Consider the following 19,716-nt stretch of genomic DNA (forward strand, 5'->3'; position numbering starts at 1 on the left):
CTTTCTCTCTCTTCAAAACATTCAGTCTTCACTAAAATTTTGGGAAGCTGCGGCACGGAAACTAAGTAAGCGATCCCAAGTCACTCCTAGAAGCACCACAAGGGATTAGCACTCAGGGCTGGTGCTTGTCTTAAACCACAGTCCCCCAGTCTTCACCCACCAGCCCCGTTTTCCTGTTGCCTCACTGGATAATCAAAGATCTTTGAATTCAGTTTCTAGCTCTTTACCACTAATTGGCATGTTGTAAGCTGGGGTTCCAAGCATTGATGCTTTGTGTTATTATCTCACATGCAGCTGGTTCAGAGAGAGGACGAGTACAAAATACCTGGAAATCAAATAAGCAGCACAGGAAGGACTGTAAGACTTCCCCCAACTCAAATAAAACCAGGTAGATCTGTTCTCACTGGAACATGGATCTTCTTTGTGAGGGAAGGGGAAGGTTAAGGTGTTCTTTTGCATAGCCTTGGTTGGCTCTTTTAAAGGCAGTAGTAGTTCTAGCCCTGAGTTTCCTGCTCTGGATCTAATTTTCCCAAGGCACATGAAGCAACTTACCTGGACATCATAAAGGCTGTCACAAAGCTCAACAGCCAGGATTAGAACCATATTCCTACTTGATCTTCTGTTCAGGTCAGTGCAAAATGTTACCAAAAGTATTACTACCAAATGACATTAAAGCTTCAGAAATATAGGTATAGGAGCACATCTAGATACACCTATCGATGTCATACATGTATATCTGTTCACAGCATGATCATCAATGTCTAGGCAAGTGACAAATACAAAGCAAAAAAAAGTTGATCTATCTCCAGTGTATTTTAATAAGTGAAATAAACCTAAAGGTATGAGTTGGATTTCAGGAGCAGTTAACTTTTCCCCTGACACAATGCAAGGTCTCTTTGCAGGGATGCTAAGTGGATTTGCTAAATGCCATATGTGGGCTAACTCTGGAGACTTCCAGTCCACTGCCTGCTTATATAAAGCTTCCCAGGAGTCAGGCTGACAGCCTCAGGCTTCTCCAAAAACACTGCTGATCCATAGGGCTAATCTCATTTCTTGGACCATGAAACAAGCTGCAGTCTAAGGGTTACAGCCAATGGATGCATAAGACACAATCACCAGTTTGCCAACTGGCTGCTGCTCCCCGGGTCTGTTAGGTTCTTGGTGGCTTTGGGGCCTGCAAGAGACTTAGCTGAATGATGCTACTCTCTTGTAGGGGACACTACGCCTGATGTCACCTTCCCCATTGCCTGCCTTCCACTGCCCCCAAACAGGTTCACAGTGATCACCTTAGCGTGTGTTTTGGGATAGGAGGGGTTTTGGGTTTCACAAAATGCAAGGCAGCTGAAAAGCTGGTCAAATAACTTCTTCCTAGAATATGTCCCTGCAGGTCCCATGGCCTGCGTGCTCAAGCACACACGTGTGTAGTGAGGTAGCTGTTTCTGCTAAGGCAAAGAAGAGTGTTACCTGTCTAGAGAAGCTTTTGCTGTCAGCAGAACAGATATTTTTGGCTTGGGTGGAAAATAACAAAGCTAGATAGGTCTGAGGTCCTGGTCAGAGTGCACCTGTTGGGCGCTGGACTTCAAAACTGATGCCAAGTTTTTTGTCTCTTTCAGTTTTCAGAATTGAAGTGCCAGCAGCTGGAGAAGCTTTGGCTGTCAGCAGAACTTGGGTGGCTTGGGTGGAAAAGAACAAAGCTAGATAGGTCTGAGGTCCTGGTCAGAGTGCACCTGTTGGGCGCTGGACTTCAAAACTGATGCCAAGTTTTTTGTCTCTTTCAGTTTTCAGAATTGAAGTGCCAGCAGCTGGGCAGTCCCAGGCTGCAGGCATGGTACAGGCATGAACATGTTAAACTGCAAGCTCTTGAGAGCTGCTTTCCCTTGTGAGCACTACACAGGGAATGACTACCACTTGCCTGTCATCACCAGCGTGAAAAGGAGGTCTCTACCCTTCTTTGTGAAATGGGTCCATTCCATGTTAATACTTCCCTTTGTTTCCTGCACAGAGTGGTGACACGGAAACAATGCCATCTCCCACCATGAAATGACAGCTTACTCCAGCCCTTTCATAACAGAAACCCTTGAGGTTTGCACCAAGGGAGCTTGATAAGGTTAGTAATCACTGCAGCGCACGGAAAGCACTTATACCCCGTGACCTTTCGTAAATAAAGAGTTATACTGGTTCTGCCTCTAAAGCCAGGGAGATTTACACATACAGCTTTCTCCCAGCACTGAGGGAGGAGAAGCTCAGGCAGTAAAATCCTCAAAGCCAGCAATTTATTCAAGAAGGGATGCTGAGCACACTTGAAGGCTCAAAGCTTGTGGTATTTTACCTATAGTTTGCAGCAGAGGGAACAAAGGATAGGATTTTCATTAAACCTTAGCATTTTTAGAGAGACAAATTGTATTTTTTCAAGTCACATTGATGGTCCTGCAAAACTTCTCTTCAAGAGATGCCACTACACAAGAGCTGTGTGTGCAGCTCTTGGTGATTCACTGCCTGCTACCTGTTGCTGTGGTGGGATCTGCTCTGAAGGACAGGCTGGAAAGGACCTTCCAGTCTTCTCCTATTCCTAAGATCCCTTCTGAGGCCTTCTGTCCTATTCTCCTTTGACAGTCACCTCACTCTCATATAGCAATAGCACCTGACAGGACCTCTGGTTAATCACTTATCTCCAAAACCTGAAGAAATAATTTCTGACAAGTCTGCCTATGCTAAAAGGCTTCTAGAGAGAGGGAGTTCATGACCTAGGGTTCCTGGCTCACACGTGTGATTGGAAGAATCCCAAACCTTTTCTTCAGTACTTCACATCTTGGGCTACAAGATACCCAGGAAGCAAAACCAGGTAGTATCCCTTTTCCCTTCTCAGAATAGTCTCTAATTTTAAGTATCTCCTCCGTTCCTTCTGTATCAGCACTTCATGGGAGTCTCCTCTTCTGTAGTCAGGAAATTGGGAAACACAAATATGACACAATTACCTTCAATTACCAAAAATATTACTTTTATGGAAGAAAAGTGAAAATCTGACTTATTCCAGATCTGAAGCAGTGAGAGACACATAGTAAGGTTATAGGGGAGTTTCCAGTGACCGAGGCTCACCCACAGCCTTCAGATGGGAGAAATAATCATGTTACTTTCCTCCCAGCTCCACAGCAGTTTATATACTTTAATCTCACACACTGAACCCTCTGTTTGCTTGGGCTTTGGAGATTCAACAGCCGCCATGTGCAGTCAGCACTGAGCAGGACTCTCCCATTACTTGCTGGTTTGATCCTGGCCACAGCCACAAATGACTGCCCTGCCTCTGTATATGCAACACGTATGTGGATCAGATAGAAATTCAAACGTGCAACGCAGCTCCACCCACGCTGTCTGCAGAAGACAAACTCATTCACAGCAATGAAAAGTGCAAAGATAATTCAGTGTTTTCTGCTTGATCCTAGGTGATGTTTCTTAGCAGCCCTTGGCACATCCCTCCTTGCACACCAGACTCACCCCCAAAAACTATTGAGGTGCTAGTTTTGCTGAGTCCAAGCCTACTTTTGGTCTCCAAGGCTCTTGTACCCACATTTCCAAAGAGATTAATAAATACTGTGCACACCAAACTTCTGTAGGGCCCATCACATGAGCCCCGGCATCCCTCTAAAACATTTCATTTTTTACCATCCCTTCTCTTTGAATGTATGACCACCAGGGGGGCAACACCAGCTGCATTGCCTTGCAGACAGCATCCGTTCTTCAACCTGGAGCGCCATGTCCTTATTTTTATTTGAATGATTCTTCTCCTGTCCCATTCCCCCAATGGTTTTGCATTTGAGCTCCAACTGGTGCATCTTGGCTGCGTGTAGCAACGTCTCAGTGCCCATCCCCACTGTGTAAGTCGTCCAGCAGGTCAAGACATCACCATGTCCCAGCGCTGACTCATGGCTGTGCTCTCGCAAGGGTTGATGACAAGCTCTTTGGTGCTCTCATTCGTGTCCCCAATTGTCTCAGTGTCCAAACAAAAGCGTGAAGCTATGTGTTCAATGTGTGACCCAACTTTACCCCATCGCTGAGAAGAGACACACACAAGAGAAGAAACGGGTGAACAAGCTTCCTCCTCATTATGCTTTTACTATACTGTTCCAGCATCAAGAAGACAGTTGTCACTAAGCCTTTATGACCTGATTCTGGGAAGTCCAGGGCCCCCCAGCCCACACCCAGCAGAGCACACGCTGAGCCTTTCGCCCATCAGAAGCACACTCATTTAAGCCCAGTCTCTGCCTGGCTTCAGAAAGATAATATATTACTAACAGGTTTTTTTCCCCTGGTCACTGGTTCAAATGCCAGCTCGATGATTAACTGCAGAGAAATTTTAGTGTCTGCTGGCTGACTGGCAGCCCGTGTGAGCTAAATTGCCAGTTTTGGTTTGACTTCTGCAGATAAGTACCCAGATCACCACCCCCACTAATAGACATCCTTATCAACACACCCATTTAAGAGGCAAAGGGCTGAACGGGCCAGAGTCTGTACTCCCAGATAGACTCACTTCCCAGATGGAAGTCAGAACACACGGGCGATTTGACGTGCACTAATACTCTGCTGAAAAAAAAGGGAACTTCAAAGAAAACGGGGGATCAATGAAAGGGCTCACCTGCTTGTTGTCCCCTTCTTTGCAAGGGGACAGCAGCACCTGGGAACCAGGGAAGAGGGTGTACACAGACAAGCACAGCTGCTGCTGGCGGACTTGGTGGTTGTATGTGTATGTCCATTCCTGCGAAGAGGAAGAAAAAGAAAGGAGGTGAGAGATCAGGGTTGATCCTTGGTATTCTTCACCTGGAAAGCAAACCCTTTGACTTGGATCCTGCCCCCTCTGAAACCAAGCACAAACCTCATTGACTTCAGGAGGCACCAGGACAGGTCACTAGGATGTTTCAAGCCTCCCCAAAACTGCAGCTGTCATTGGGGGACTGCATGTACCAAAGGAAACATTTACAAAAACTGCTGAAAGAAAATGGTTCACATGGCGAAGGATTTCATAGCCAGAACTGGGCTGTGGTTGAGGAACGAGGGAATGGAAAAACAGCAAAAGAGAGGCAGAAATACTACACACAAGGTGCAATCCTCTTTTTGTGAAGACGAGCAGCAGAAATGCTTTGCAGCTGGCAGTGGGAAAGAGAAGGTGATATATAGCAAATGTTTGCAATACCCAGGATTCTGTTTCCAAATATGACAAAAATCAGGGATAAAGCTCCCCTTTATATCAAAGGAGTGGGGCCCAGCTCCAAACGTTTGCTGTAGTGGTTTGCTGTGTCCACTGCTATTCCTGCTCCTCAGTCTGTCTTGGACCTTTTCTTTATCATGCTGCTTTTCATGTTCACCTGCTCTTTATCAGCTCCTCAGCCCAGGGAATAACCTTTGGGGGAGCAGGGACTCTCTGAGCTGTGTAACTCTGACCAGTACAACATACACAGATACACTGCTCAGCCCAGGAGTATTTCACAACAATTTACTCCAATGGTTATTCCAGTGGAATGTTTTCTGCCATTCACCTGTGCTCATATTATCCAAGAGCACCTCCTGAGGCATGCAAGAAGGACGGGAGGACAGAGAGCGGGCTGGCTTCACTACTGGAGGGCAATAGCCACGCTGAAGAGAGCAAGGCCAGGGAGCAAGAGAGTTTCTGCAATAGCCCCCAAGAGCCAAAGCAAATGCCTTGACAGGGTACAGGCTATGAGAACTGGGAACACTGATGTGAAATAAAAGGTGCAGAGAGAAAACAGAACAGCTGAGAGCTCAGATACGGAGAAGTCCGAGATCCAGGAGGAGTCAGAGCTTCGGGAGGAGCGAAGTGAGCAGGAGTGTTGGCAACGGGGGTGTAAGGCAGCACTCAAACATATGGCAGTTTAGGCTTGGTCTTGGAAACTGAAGGGTAAAAGGTGCTCCTGGGAGACTGCAACCCTTTCTGAGTGTTGGAGGGGGATGTGAAGAATGGCTGTCCTTATCCCAGAGCTGGGACACCCACGGCTCCCCCTGACTCTGAACGGTGGAGGCTTTGGGTTGCATTAGCGTGAGTTATTGGAGCAGGGAAACATTTCTACCCCTTTGGTATTTGTCATCAGCAGCAGCTCTAACTCTTCTCCCTGACTTCAAAACAGACAGCTACAGGCATTTAATTCCTGGGAACATAAATCCCACTTCATTCAGGTTCTTAGCCACCTGGAAGGGAAAGCATCCTTTTGCCCAGCAGACCCAGATCCACCAGGACTTCACACAGTGATCCTCAGACCCCGCACTTCTTAGCCTACTATTCCCCACAAGCTAATGGAAATCAGACCTGGCTTTTGAACAGCCTGCCCACAGGCTTCTCAGCGAGAGCTGCCCAGGATTTCAGCACACAACAAGCATTCATTTCCAAAGCCGCAGTCTGCACCCAAAGGGCCTTCTGGCAACTACTTCTTCTTTGTCAGATGGAGCAGGGTTTACCTGATCCTACAGCGAACATGTTCCAGAGATCCCAACCAAGCACACTGTCAGCTGCCGCGTAAATCCCCAGCCTGGGAAATCAGGTGCCAAATTAGTCCTGCATCTGTGAAGAACCAAGCCCCACAGGGCAAGCTCCAACACCTGCTCTTGGTGCCCCTGCTGCTACAAGCCACTTTGAAAACCTGCTTTACATTTTTAACCAATTGTTCGTCATTTTAGCTCAGGACGAGACCTGAGCAGCACCCATGAGGCTCCACAGCAGCAGCAAGCTAATCCTGCCCTGTATATGTTGAATCCCCCAACTAACTGAGGCCATGGGACATTTTATTTTTTCTTTTTGCTTTGACCTCTTAATTTTCTTCCTTTACTGAGGCACCTCCTGGAGCACTGCTCCTCCCAGAGGTTCTCCATGCTTTTTTTCCAGGCCAGGCTCTGTTCAAGCCTTCCTGATATTCATATCCTCTTCAAGGCAGGACCACCCTCTCACTCTGCAAAGCGCCATGGGATAAGCAGGGTGGTGGTAAACATCTCTCCTAAGCAGTTCTTCATCTAAGAAGTGAAGCCTTCAGAGCTGGATACATGCATCAGTTCAACAGCTGACATCGGATCCTCCCCTCTTGCCCCCAAGCTGTCCTGCTGCTGTCTTTATCTAAACTGACAGATTTTCACACGGCTCTTCTATTTTGGCAGAATGGCTTTTTATTGAAGCCAGTCCTGTTGAAAATGTTCTATCCACTTTTAATCATGTCTTGTCTCTTTTCAACTCTAGATGAAAGCCAGAGAAAATGATGCAGAAAATGAAGAAATTCTGGTGGGGGAAAAAAAAAAAGTCACTCGAACAGCACAGAATCAATGAAAAGCTCTGAGTTAAAATCCAGACAAATGACTATGCAAATGTTTATCTTACCCTATCTTTTCTCTTATTTGTATCAGTCAGGATGAAAATTCCTGCTCTTTTTCCCATGAGAAACTACTTTATCTTCTAAATGCTGGCACACTGAGCGCTTACCTGGCCAGCACAGCAGGAACAACGGCAGAGCTTCACCCCGGGGGCTGTGGCAAATGGGGCAGCCCAGGGTAAGAAGAGAAACCTTCAGGGAGCCAACACAGCTTCCAGGGCTGCAAACTGGCCTGAAGAGATGCCAACGGGGTTAGGAGCTGACTCCCGGCACCAAGGGAAAACAGACACATGAGGCGAAACTGAGATCAAGATTTAGAATCACAGAATCACAGAATGGTTTGGGTTGGAAGGGACCTTAGAGATCATCTAGTTACAACCCCCCTGCCACAGGGAGGGATACCTCCCACTAGCCCAGGTTGCTCAAAGCCTCATCCAGCCTGGCCTTGAACACCTCCACGGATGGGGCATCCACAGCTTCTCTGGGCAACCTGTTTCCTGCCTTTTCAAAGACAAAGCAGCTCCTGATTAAGTGGTTGTGGAGCAAGGAGGAGGGTGGACTGGGAGAGCAGAGTGACCAGCTGCACCCCACAACCAGCAATCCCCCTCCTGCAAAGCCTCAGATAACACTAACCCCTGTTTGAGGCTTGTGACTATTTCTCAAGGCTTTAGCATCATTTGAGCAGGCATCTGTCACAGTTACTCAGCATCACTGAACACTGAGGAAATGATTTTAAAATATGACCTTTGGCTTGGCATAGCCAGGCTGGCAGAAGGAGAACGGACCCCTCAGCCGATCAAGGAGCAGCCCGGTGTTAGGTGACAGAGCTGTACATGCTCTGCTGCCAAGCAAGAGGTCAGCCATACCCTAAAGCTGGGGTAGCAGATAGAGAAAAATGTTTCTGAAGAAGCCGAGAACAACCTCAGCTCTCAATTATCTTTTTAAAATCACAGGGAAGGATTTCCCAAGGCACGCGAATGCATGGGTCACCTAAGGACACCAGAGTGCTTCGTTCATCAGAAGGTGCTGGGATGCAACCAGCACTTACACACACCTCAGGGGAGGGAAAGCAAAGTACAAAAGGTTCCCAGGGCAGCCTGGGTGCAGGGGTGATGCTGCTGCCAGCCAGCTGCCTACAGCTGGGGCAGGACATGCCCATGGAGGAGAACAACAAAGACTTTTGAGGGGAGGAAGGTCAGAAGAGAATTCTGATGGCTGAGATGTCTCAGGAGGGAAGCTGTGAGCTTAGTTCAGATAGATGCTACATGTTCTCCAAAGAAAGTGCAGATCTAGTCATACCACAGTCGTCCTTGAGCCCGCTGGGTTAAGCTTCAATGCCTCATCGGGCAGCTTATCACACTGCATTTACTTCACAGTAAGAGTCGAGGTCTTGCCGCCCAAGTAGCCACTCTTGGGGTGCAGGCCCGGGAAAGGGATGCTGCAACCTTCCCACGGTTTCCTCACTTGTCTAGGAGAGGACTAACCTCACATTCATCTTGCGGCTACTGCTTACATGTGTGTAAGTACCCAGGCCAAAGTGTTTTCTGCTTTTTTATCTGAAGTATATTGGGTTTCCTGGAGCTGCCAATGATTTAAACAAATCCCAGAGTCAGATGTCTGTTCCAAAGATGTATGGACTAATATCAACAGACAGTTTGAAAAAAAAAAAAAACAAAACAAACAAACTAGCAGCTCATGCCTTCATCAGATAGACCAGAACAAAATTATGGTCGATTATTTTCCCTCAGATGGATTTCTCTTGTGAAAAACTAAATCAGTCAGGTTCTTTAGCAAATGAGACACCATTACCAAGGCTCCGGTGGGCAGGAGCGCAGGTAGAGCCTACTGTGCCCTGGGGACAGGCAGCACTGCACAAAGATCTCCGCCCGTCACTAACTCCAGATCAGGTCCCCCCGAGAGCCACCCCAGGGGACAGCCTTTCCTGACTACTTCCAGATGTTTTGGAGAGGGAAGGGCCAAGTGGATCCCAGTGATGAGAAGACAGAGCTCTCCTACACAATGATGAGGGGTCTTCTTGTGCCTCAGTGCCCCTTTTAGTAATGCAGGACTAACACCAGACACTACCAGGGAGGGTTTGTGAGACCTGCTAGGGGTGTAAAGCCTGTCTGATTTCACTGCAGCCATTCTTCTCAATTTTCCCAAACCGTGGATGTGGCCAGAGGGCTCACAACACCCTTCCCCTGCACTACAGGTAGAAAAAACTAAAATAAAGAGCAATTGATTGCCACCTGACAGCTCCCGTTCCTCTCTGCTCAAAGCATGTATGACAGCTCAGATCTCACACCCGGTCCCAGGACTTCATGCATGTCATGTTAGTAAAGGGCTTGCGGAGCCTAGCAGGGAGATGGCTACAGAAGGGCAATCTAGTCACCAAATTAATGCTAGTAACACTAATAATAAAGAATATGGATGGCCAGGATATTTCCACAGTACTTACTGAATGCCAGGAAAGCACAGCTTTGATTTCACTAAGCCTATTTTTCAAATAATGAAGCTTAGGGTAAACAAGATGTGACTTCAGTATGTTTAAAAGTGAAGATTATGGCTCTATTCGGGTACAGCAAACACAAGAGTGAGTAGCATTCAGGACTGCTGCATAATCTATTCTACACAGCCTGGTGACTACAACTCCCCTGTCATCCACAAGTTCAGCTGGTCTAGTAACAATTGTGTAATTAAAATATAAGTTTCTTTTCTCAATGAAAATTTAAATATCCTGCTTTCATCTGAAACATTCTCAATAGGTACAAGTAACAGAGAACTATCCTAGAAAGACAGAGGAAGATAAAAGGAAAAGGTTTTTCTCTGTTCCTGCCTGTGTACTGAGTGTAGCTATTCAGCAATCTGTTTGTAGTGCATTTTTCTGTTCCCCTGCAGAGTTAGTCCTGGATGTGCACAAGAAACGGAGTTGCCATCCAGTGGGAAGCGTTGACCTATTGCAAACTGCTGCAGAATCAGAATGGGAAGATGAAAAGTTTGTGGCATGAAAAATTCAAAAAATTTACTGCACAGAAATGTCAAAACAAACTGTGTTTGATGGGAATGAAACAATCCAACTTGCTGCCATGACATTTCTCATTTTAAAATATCACATCAAATTGATATTTCAGAAAGATTAATGTCATTTCATTTTGAAATGCTAGCTTACAGCAGCGTTTTCCATTCTGATTTTCCCAGATTTCTTTAAAAAGATTCACTTCATAGAAAGTTGCAATTGTCACTAAAGCATTTTTTTTCCTTCAGCAGAGCTGACCCTGCAAAACATGATGACCTGCTCTCATCAACTTGCTTCTCTTGCTGTTTGTGTAAAAATTCCACACAGCAGCAGAAGAAAGAAAAAGAATTCTAAAACTTGGAAACCAGTTACACCATAAGAACTGTAACTACGTGGTACTTATATTCACTATATTTTCTGAACTGACTAAAATGCAAGCAGCCATTGCTGATTTTACCAGACTGTGAAACAGATATTATTTTCCCGACTAAAGGCAGGCATGCAGCTGCATTCAAAAGACACACACATAATGATATGCTTCATTTGCACATACAAATTAGGGACATTTTCAGCAGCATCTCTAGGCTGGTCCTTTTATATGCGTAGCTACCTGGTTTGCATGTGTAACCACGAGGGTTAAGGATGTACAGTCAAGTGGAAGCAAGCACACCATTGCCTATTAAATGTCTTCACGGCACCCTGAAGAAGCGAGTGATTGTTATCCTCCCTGTTTTATAGATGGGAACATTGAAAGAACTTAATGACAGGACCAAAATCACAAAGGCAGCCTGAAGCAAAGGCAGGTTTTGAAGCCATGTCTTCAGGGTCTTGCTCCAGCGACTCTGCTGCAAGGCACATGTGCCTGCTCTCGGCTCTAACGTTTCCTAGAACATGCTTTTGAGAACACTGATTCATACAGCTTTTTCTTGTCTCAGTGAGATTGAAAAAAATGACATTAAAAAAAAACCCCGAGATCATCCTCATTAAATTCTCACTAGTTTAATGGGCAATCTAATACTCAGAGAATGCAAACTACCAAGTTATAAATACCACTGCGATTCAGTGCATTCTGAAAGAAATCAGGCTGAAAGATGAGAGGAAATTACAGTTCTCTGTCTTCCTCTGGTATCTGCAGATGAAGGGCGTGTGGCATTTCCCTTAGCAAAGGGGTAACCCTCCAGCAGAGCTTTAGCAAACTTAGGAAATCACCTGGAAGCTGCCCCAGAGACTTATCTCCAGCTGGCATCACGGGGATAGGCAACACATCTTACCTGTGCCGTTGCTGCCGTGCCTTTGCTGCTGGTGCAAGGATTTAAGCTCAGGACGGGGAACTCTTGTGCTTCAGACTTGTGCGACTCCAAGCAGTTCTGTCTTTGCCTGATCATCCCGGTCTGATAGAGTGATTCCTCGGGAATCCTGCAGGAACAGTGTGAAAACAACATCCCGGCTCCCCCAGGCACACGGAGCACTCAAAGGGAGGCTCAGCAGGGTAAGGAGGGGGCAGTCACACCATTTCACCTCCAGAAAATGAGAGTGGCAACATCTATTACAATACTGAACCACTGAGAACAGTACATGGACTGGGACGCTGCAGAAGCAGCACTCAGAGACGGATGGCTGGCCTTTATAAGAGGAAAAAATAAATAACACCGCACAAGGCAAACAGAGGAGCAATGAATAGACTGTGAGCAGGCTGAAGGTCAGCCTTCAGCTTACGGGAGTGGGGAACTTTATAACAAACTGTCACAGAGCCCTGGCAATCCCTGTGAATGTTGCTGTGCGATGCCACACATGGCAAAAAAAGCAAGAAAACGGCTATAAATCATTTTCACACAGTGATTCTGCACTCAGCCACTGCACTAGCAGATCCCCAGAGCTATCTCCAAAGTTTTTGCACCCTTTCTGATCATGGATCCTCACAGTGACGGAGGGACTGTATGCAATGGTTTCCAGAGTAATTTTGCTGACTAAAAGGGATCTGCACAAAAGCAGCTTTGGAAGTGCATATTAAGCAAAGCTTTAGGCTAGGAGTAAGGCAAAGCCACCTCAATACTGGTCACAAACTCCTAGAGTGGATGGTTTCACAACAGAGGAGTCTGGAGTATCATAGAACAGTGTGAAAGGACTGGAAATTAGGTGCTTTTTTTTTTTTTTTTTTGCAAGCAAGAGTCATTAAGTAGTGAAACAATTGACCAGAGGCTACAGTTGATTTTCCACCTTGGGAGACTTTTGTAAGGAAAACTGGCTATTTCCCTATACCACCTGTCCCGCAGTGTGGGCAGGAGGATACCTGAGGAAAATACCTGTTTCATGCCAGCACAAAATTCACTACACCCTTCTGTGAAGCCCAAGGGAAGGCCTGTATCTCTGGGGCAGGAGGGAGGTGTGGGGACCGGAGGGGCAGAGGAAAGGTCTGTGGGGCAGGAGGGATGGGGCATCCCACTGGCCTGCTAGAGGCAGGTGAAGATCGCACATCCATACCGAAGTTCAGGATAAACATTCTCCAGGTACCACTTGAAGCTGTGGCACTTCAACCTCTTCCGCAGCTCCGCTCTGCTTTGGATGCTGTGGGAAGAAAATGGTGTAGAGACAGAATTGAAACCATGAAGGTGAGACCCGATGCACCAAAAAAGGAGGCTTGGAGAGACTCAACAGATAGGCACAGACAGCAAACACAAGAGTATCAGCAGCTCTATTTTTTGCTGTCTTCTGCCTGAGCTTCGTCAGTCATTTTGATCTCTCTTTGGAGGTGTCACTAGGTAAAATGGCATGATGACGTACTGCCATTTTAACAAGGAGTTTGGTGGATGAAAGGTTAATGGAAAAGCACAGTCATTTAAAAATGGCCAGTGAAAAAATGTATGCTACCTACTATATGCAATAAGCATTAACTTAATGTATTAATGTACTAGGAAATTAATATATGCTATTATAAATTGCTCTTAGTTTACAGGACTACAGAAGGCCTTGATTCACAAGAGCACCTAAACACACCTTTAAGTCAGCAGAAGTTAATCACGCGGTGAAACACTTCTTTCATTAACCAGGGTCAAATTTCTGTGGAGGGATCATGCTGTTTAGTGACATTTTCCAAACTCCAGCTCCCCTCTGGACCAGCCTCTGCCCGTGGAGCTGTTATGAGCTGGCATTTACAGAGCAGCAGGAAGCCTCCAGTACCTCCCCTTCGCACAGTCTACCTTCTCTACATCTTCCTATATTTAGCAGGACAGAGCTGTTACTTCAGCCCGCGCTGACGGATGGGAAGTGTATGAATTCAGTGGAAATAGGTTAGTCACTCCGCGCTGACGGATGGGAAGAGGGTATGAATTCAGTGGAAATAGGTTAGTCACCAGGATTTCAATTTATTTATCTTAGAAATTGAAGAGTAGCCAGAAGGAATTTGGGGTTGGATTTAGAACCTCCTGTGGTCCAAAGGAAACTTTCTAAGACAAGGAAGAGCATATGAAAATGAGAAATTAACGCAAATCCGTACAGCCGTCCTGAAAGGGAGGCATTTCTGACTGTTCACAGAATGAATGGCAAACTCCCTGCATACAAAGCACTTGCTCCTTTCCAGTAACGCCTTAGTTACTGGAAAGGCCCAAAATTTGATGATTTTCCTGCCCCTTAGCTGCCAACGAGACCTCTGGACTCTCTTCCCTGAACTCCACTCTGGGACAGAAGTACTTGTACGCAATGCCAAGGGGGGGACATAGGCAGAGGGGGTTTTCCCCCACCTTGATTTGGTTCCCTCACTGGGATAAACTCACACAGCATATAAACTGGCTGTTTAGATCTTTCATTGCTCTGCTTATAGCTCCTGCCTACCATTAGCATTTAATTGAGCGTTACTACAGAAACAAAGCAGGCAGGTTTCTGCAGCAGGGAGACGTCACCGTGAACACCCACCGCAGCAGGCAGGGCACAGGCAGGGCGCAGGCAGCAGAGGAAGACACTTACTTTCCATAAGGTCTCCCTTGGGCTGCGGGACGAGCAGCGTAGTAGTACTGCTTGAATTCGTCCATCCACACCTCCGCAGTGCGCTTGGTGTTTCTGAAGGGAGCAATGAAACACAGGAGAAATCAAGGAAGCCTCCAAGGAGATATATTTAAAAATGAATTGACTATTCCATCCTGCTCTCCTCCCATCTTCAACTTGGTCTTTATCTTTGTTCAAACCACTTTTGAGCTGGCCCACCCCTCCCTATTAGAGAAGATACTCCTCCTCCCCATTACTCCAGGGACCAAACAGAAAAGGCAGGAATTTGGGTGATGAATTCACCATTTCAAACTCAGCTGGATGCTTTGCATCCATCAGTCTCGGAAGTGTAGCTTCTCTTAAGCGTCAGATCACAGGTAGGTGTGCCTGTGGTTTTATTTAGCAGCTGGGATGGAGCTCTGAAAAGTGGTGCAGAATTTGCCAAAGATAGAAGGCAAATGTTTCCTTTGCATCAATCCTGTATGGACTCTCCTGCTTTGCACCCCTGGATTTCACTGGGGCAAATCTCAGCACTCAAAACTTAAGAGAAACCACCCCAATTGCAATGCTGTAGCCAGAGCCTGCATGGAAAAAAAATCAATATCTGGCAGAAAAATTTGAGACTTTTTTGTGAACATCTCTATTTAAACAGAGGTACCACATACCATCAGGTTGCCAGAAGCTGCTTCTTCTCTCAGTCTACATACTACGACATTAAGTTGAAGGCTGAGAGATACCATAAGGTTAATAAAATCCCACCTCCTAATGCCTACAGATATGTTTCTCCAGACCACTTTTCAGTCCCTTGCTGATTCATGGTGCTTCTTTGACTCTCTCTAAGGCTACTGCAATAATCTAAGTGCTCTTGCTCAAGAGATGCCCAAGTCACAGAGTCTACATCTGTATCTAACCTTCCCCAAAATGCAGGGTTTTCTTTTTGTCTGGCTTCCTGATCTCATTTAGGTTTACAAGAAACATGTGGATAAATGCCGAGGCTCACACCTGGGTGTTGATTCAGACCTCCCCAAAGTCCCTGGGCGCCCGTGCCTGGAGTGTGGGCAGAAGAGCTGTAACAATTCAAGCTCCCCTTGCTCCTCCTGCAGCTGATGCAATGCAGATGCTGCCTTTTCACTCAAGTTTGCAACGACTCTGACAATGGAGATTTTGCCACATCCCAGCCTCTTCCATAGGAGTCTTATTTCACTACTAAAAGCAAGATCCCTCCTTGTGACTCTCAAATCTGTGCACTCCTCCTTTGATGCCCTGCATCCCTCACCACCGTCTTTTTCAAGCAAAGTGCCAAAGCCAGCTCAGATTGCCCAGCTGCTGAGTCCCCTTTCTGCCCCACAGGCTGCATGGCTGGAACTCCCACATTAGGTATAACAGAGAGGTGTCATTTGCATTCCCCCAGTTCATTGTCACATGCAGAGCATGGGGAAGCTGCAGAGAGCCCAGGTCAGTGGGTCCTCACAAATACTGTTGTCGGCTCTTTATAACACTGGGAAAGCCACACTAAAAGGGATGCCTGGTGTGTAAATACACACAAATGCAGTTTAGCTGAGAAACAACCCTGCATTAAGTCTAAGCGCCCCTGGTGTTTTTCTCTGTCATTTACTTTATGGACAACCTACAGCCTCATGCTCTTAAAAGAAATCCTTCCTACTTTCACTAGCTGCTCCCATCATCTTTCCTGTGTCAATCCCCACTTCTGGACTGCCTCCTTCCTTGCCTGCTGTTTCCAGGATCTTGGCCGATTTCAGCTGATCATCAGGAACCAAATTTTCTGGTTCAGCTGAGCCATGCTCAGCCCTCGACTAAGGTCACTGGGTACTGACAGACATTGCTGGCAGCCTCAGTTCAGGTCATTATAAATGTGTTATGATGACCTTAGGGTCTAAACCATTCGCTGTCCCTCCGTTTCCGTGCTGATGAAAGGTACCATCTAAGTGTCCTATTTCTGTCATATTCTTGACACTGCAGAAATCCTAAGGGACCATCATACTGGCTTGATTTTCTTCAGCTCGGGAGATTTCTGCCCAGGGATATTTTTAAATTTTCCAAACAAACTTTCCTCCCCGTCTTCTCTGCTCCCCCCTCCAAATAAGGCAGCACCTTATTCCACCTCACAAAAATGAAGTGAGTACAAAACACCTACTTAATGTATGTATTGGCATTTCCCTCTGGAAAGACATATGGATGTTTCTTCCGGAAGACATGTCCAACGCGGCTGCAGGGGATGATTTCCAGGCTCCCTCCACACATCCACACACGGAAAGAGATTTCTACAAGAGAAGCAGCTTCAGCATATTGTCTTTCTATCCTAGAGCAGGCTGGATCCTGGTGTTACCTCTCACTTCATCCTCTGCCATATTAAACTCAGGTGAATCAATTACCAGAGGGGCTTTCCTAGGCACAACTCCCTTAAAAAGCATATTTCAAAGCTTCTCGCAATCTGTTTGAAGTCAGTGCACTTGAAACCCGCCTATAGCACAGCAGGTGCTATCACAATGGCAAGAGCTAGACGATAAGTAGGTCCCTCTTCACGCATCCCCACTTACATTGCAGAATCATCTCGCCAGCTTTGTGCTCCCCTAATTACTTCTGCACTGCCTGTTTCAGAGTCACTTCCCTGCAAAGGACTGTCACGTTCACCCAGAGAGGCCATGAATTCTGTTTATTAATGACTACAACCATCATTATCTTTCTGAATCCACCATTGATTCTGCAAGGTGAACAGAGAGCTGTACATCCATCACCTGTCACAAAATGGATAGGAGCTTACCCTGCCCAGCACGTACTCTGGGCTGTGAGTGCCAACACTGCGGTCCAACAAGGCATACACCTTCACACAAATAAAGGTCAGTGGTGGAAGGGATTATCCCAAAAAAAATCTGGATACGCTGTCAGTATGGGAAACGTCTCGCAGTCACCCCAAGCTGCTCTCTGGCTGGTCCATGGGGCCCTTCTGGAGAAAAATGAGCTTGTGGCACAATTGACACCAGAAGTTACGGGGCTCTCGGCAGGGACCTGGATGAGATCCTAGCTGGCGAGGTAGGACGGGTGAGCAGAACGGCTGATCTAATGGGTCCATCTGGTCCTAACACTTGTGAAGCTATGAAATCTGCATCTATACTGTCAGACAGTCATGCTCAGACAGAACCAGTGTGGAAAAGAAATTAAATAAAAAAAGAAAAGGCATATGCAGTTCTTTGCATCCTATTTTATCATCTGTTGACAGGGTAGAGCTTATAAGTAGCATGTATCTATTCCAAAACTACAAATTCCTTTTCACTCTCCCCACACACACATTTAACTACAGAAGTCAGGAAGACACCCATCGTCTTTGCCAGCTTGTGCTCCCGGCATCCCCTCAGACATGCCAGGACAAGGATAACTTGTCCCCAGGTCAGATGCTCCCAAGACTAGCGCCTGGGGCAAGAAGGCCATTTGGGCAGCATGGACAGGACTCCTCCTCCTCCAACAGCAGGCACTGCTGGCCCACAGTGCTGCCATCCCTCCAAAAACAACTCAACAGCTTCAGGGAGCAAAAACTAATTGGAGCCTGGACCTCCAAATCCTCCTTAGCACACAGGGCTCTTCCACACATTGCTGCAGAGGTGGAAGACACATTCAGGTTGCTCCCCTCCCTGCTCCCAGCACACCCGCCTGCTCCTGGCCTGATGGAAACAGGAGGCTGGCGCTGTCATAAAGCCCTCTTGCCTTGATGCCCAGGTCCAAAATTCAAGGCTTGAGCCCACCCCCAAGAGCTGGCCCCAGCAAAGGCTAGGGTGGGAAAGCAGAGAAGGGAAGAGTATTTATTTCTGGAGATTCCCTCCCCTTCCCTTTGCTGCTGTGTTTACAGGCAAGAGCTGCAACAGCAGCTGGAGCCTCACCGCTTTCCCCAGCACTGGGCATTAACAGGCCAATAAAACGTGCCCTTGTGCCGTGTCCCGGTGCTATATAGGGAGCAACCCTAATCACAGCTGCAGGGAAACGAGATTACAGCGGGATGCAGCCACTCTAAGCTGCTGCTGCACTCAGTTCCCCTCACACGCTGCTCTTGCTCTCATTTGCCTGTGTGTCACAACACCTGCCACGCTGCCCAGTAAATCAGGAGGGTGCCCAAAAATGGGGGGTCATCAGCTGAGCAGCTGTGAATGCATCGTGCCTTCCCCTCCTCCGGTCCTTCTGCTCAGGCTGGGAGAAGAGCAGCTCCCTGAAGCGCTACAAGGGAAAGACTTGCACCGTTCAGTCCTCACCTGCTCTTAATTTAAAGCCTAACAAAGAGTTGGGCTGAGGTGATCACTGTGCGCTGGCAAATGGAAAGAGAACGTGCTGGGCAGGCAGGAGATGTCAAGAAGTTTGAGCTCTCTCTTCAGACACGTTGCACCCTGCAAACCCTGTTCCAGTCCCAGCAAAGGCAATTAAAGCACCGGTTTCGGCAGGTAGGGATGACCCAAGGAGCCAACCGTGGCAGTTAACAAAAAAGGTCTCCAGAAAGGAAGCCAGGAGCTCAATGCTTTGGGAGGAGGTAAACTGAGGCACAAGCAAAGGCATGGCACGAAGCCAGTGCAGAGGAACCAGGGGAACAGAAACTGACACCATGCTTCATCTGAGCCTCGAGGGATGTCACCAGTGCAGGTGGTCTGTCCGAGCAACCCCCAAGAGAAATGAGACCAGTAGGCGTTGGGGTGCATTAGCTTGGCAAAAAAAACCACTATTTGCCTATGGGGGAATTAAGTAAATTTAAGAAGCAAAACACCTACCATGTCCTCTTAACCCACTCACTTTTGTTTTGCCTGAAGTATCCAGCCCCCTCTAGTCGCTCAGTCAATAACATTAACAGCAGCAGTGATGCTCCCAGGACCAGACTCCTGCATCCCTTCAGGACTAAGCTACCAGCAAAAGCACAGTTCACTGCAAGAGCCCAAAATGAGCAGCCGCTCCATCAGCTCCTGCCCTCTGCCACCTGCTCCATCAGGACTGGCCTCCCGGGGCTCGTGCTCCATAGGATGGGCCATAACCAGGTGTATGGAGCACACCTGCCATTACAGGGCATGGGACAAGGTGCTGGGATGGAGCATCCCTGTGGGGCAGGCTGTCCCATCGCTGTTCATCTCCCAGGAGCAGCTCGTGCTGTCTGCTGTCAGAGATGAGTGATGAGCAGAGATGGGCAGCGAGTCAGGCACAGGGCTGTAGTCCATCTCCCCCTGTCTAGTTCCCTTCTTGACTGCTTTGTTTGGGCCATTGATCCAGTGGGTTTCCTCAGAGCCGCCCCACTCAAGAGGAACAGATGCTTTGGGTCAAACCGGTGGCAAGACACCCACCCACAGAGAGAAAGCATGAGGGCGAGAGATCCTA

General features: G+C 47.2%; 1 protein-coding gene across 1 annotated transcript in view; it reads right to left on the bottom strand.

Moving 5' to 3' along the window:
- Window positions 1–3,889: 3,889 nt before the first annotated feature.
- The window catches only part of GALNT14 (polypeptide N-acetylgalactosaminyltransferase 14), a gene marked incomplete at its 5' end in the record, with an annotated part of 36,089 nt that continues 20,262 nt past the window's right edge, over window positions 3,890–19,716 (bottom strand). The window contains 6 exons of the mRNA XM_010081984.1: window positions 3,890–4,048; window positions 4,631–4,750; window positions 11,649–11,793; window positions 12,859–12,942; window positions 14,338–14,430; window positions 16,511–16,637. Coding sequence (XP_010080286.1) covers window positions 3,890–4,048; window positions 4,631–4,750; window positions 11,649–11,793; window positions 12,859–12,942; window positions 14,338–14,430; window positions 16,511–16,637 — 728 coding nt within the window. The remainder of the gene's footprint in view (window positions 4,049–4,630; window positions 4,751–11,648; window positions 11,794–12,858; window positions 12,943–14,337; window positions 14,431–16,510; window positions 16,638–19,716) is intronic.

This window comes from Pterocles gutturalis, unplaced genomic scaffold, assembly GCF_000699245.1.
Source record: "Pterocles gutturalis isolate BGI_N339 unplaced genomic scaffold, ASM69924v1 scaffold8454, whole genome shotgun sequence".
Taxonomy (NCBI): domain Eukaryota; kingdom Metazoa; phylum Chordata; class Aves; order Pterocliformes; family Pteroclidae; genus Pterocles; species Pterocles gutturalis.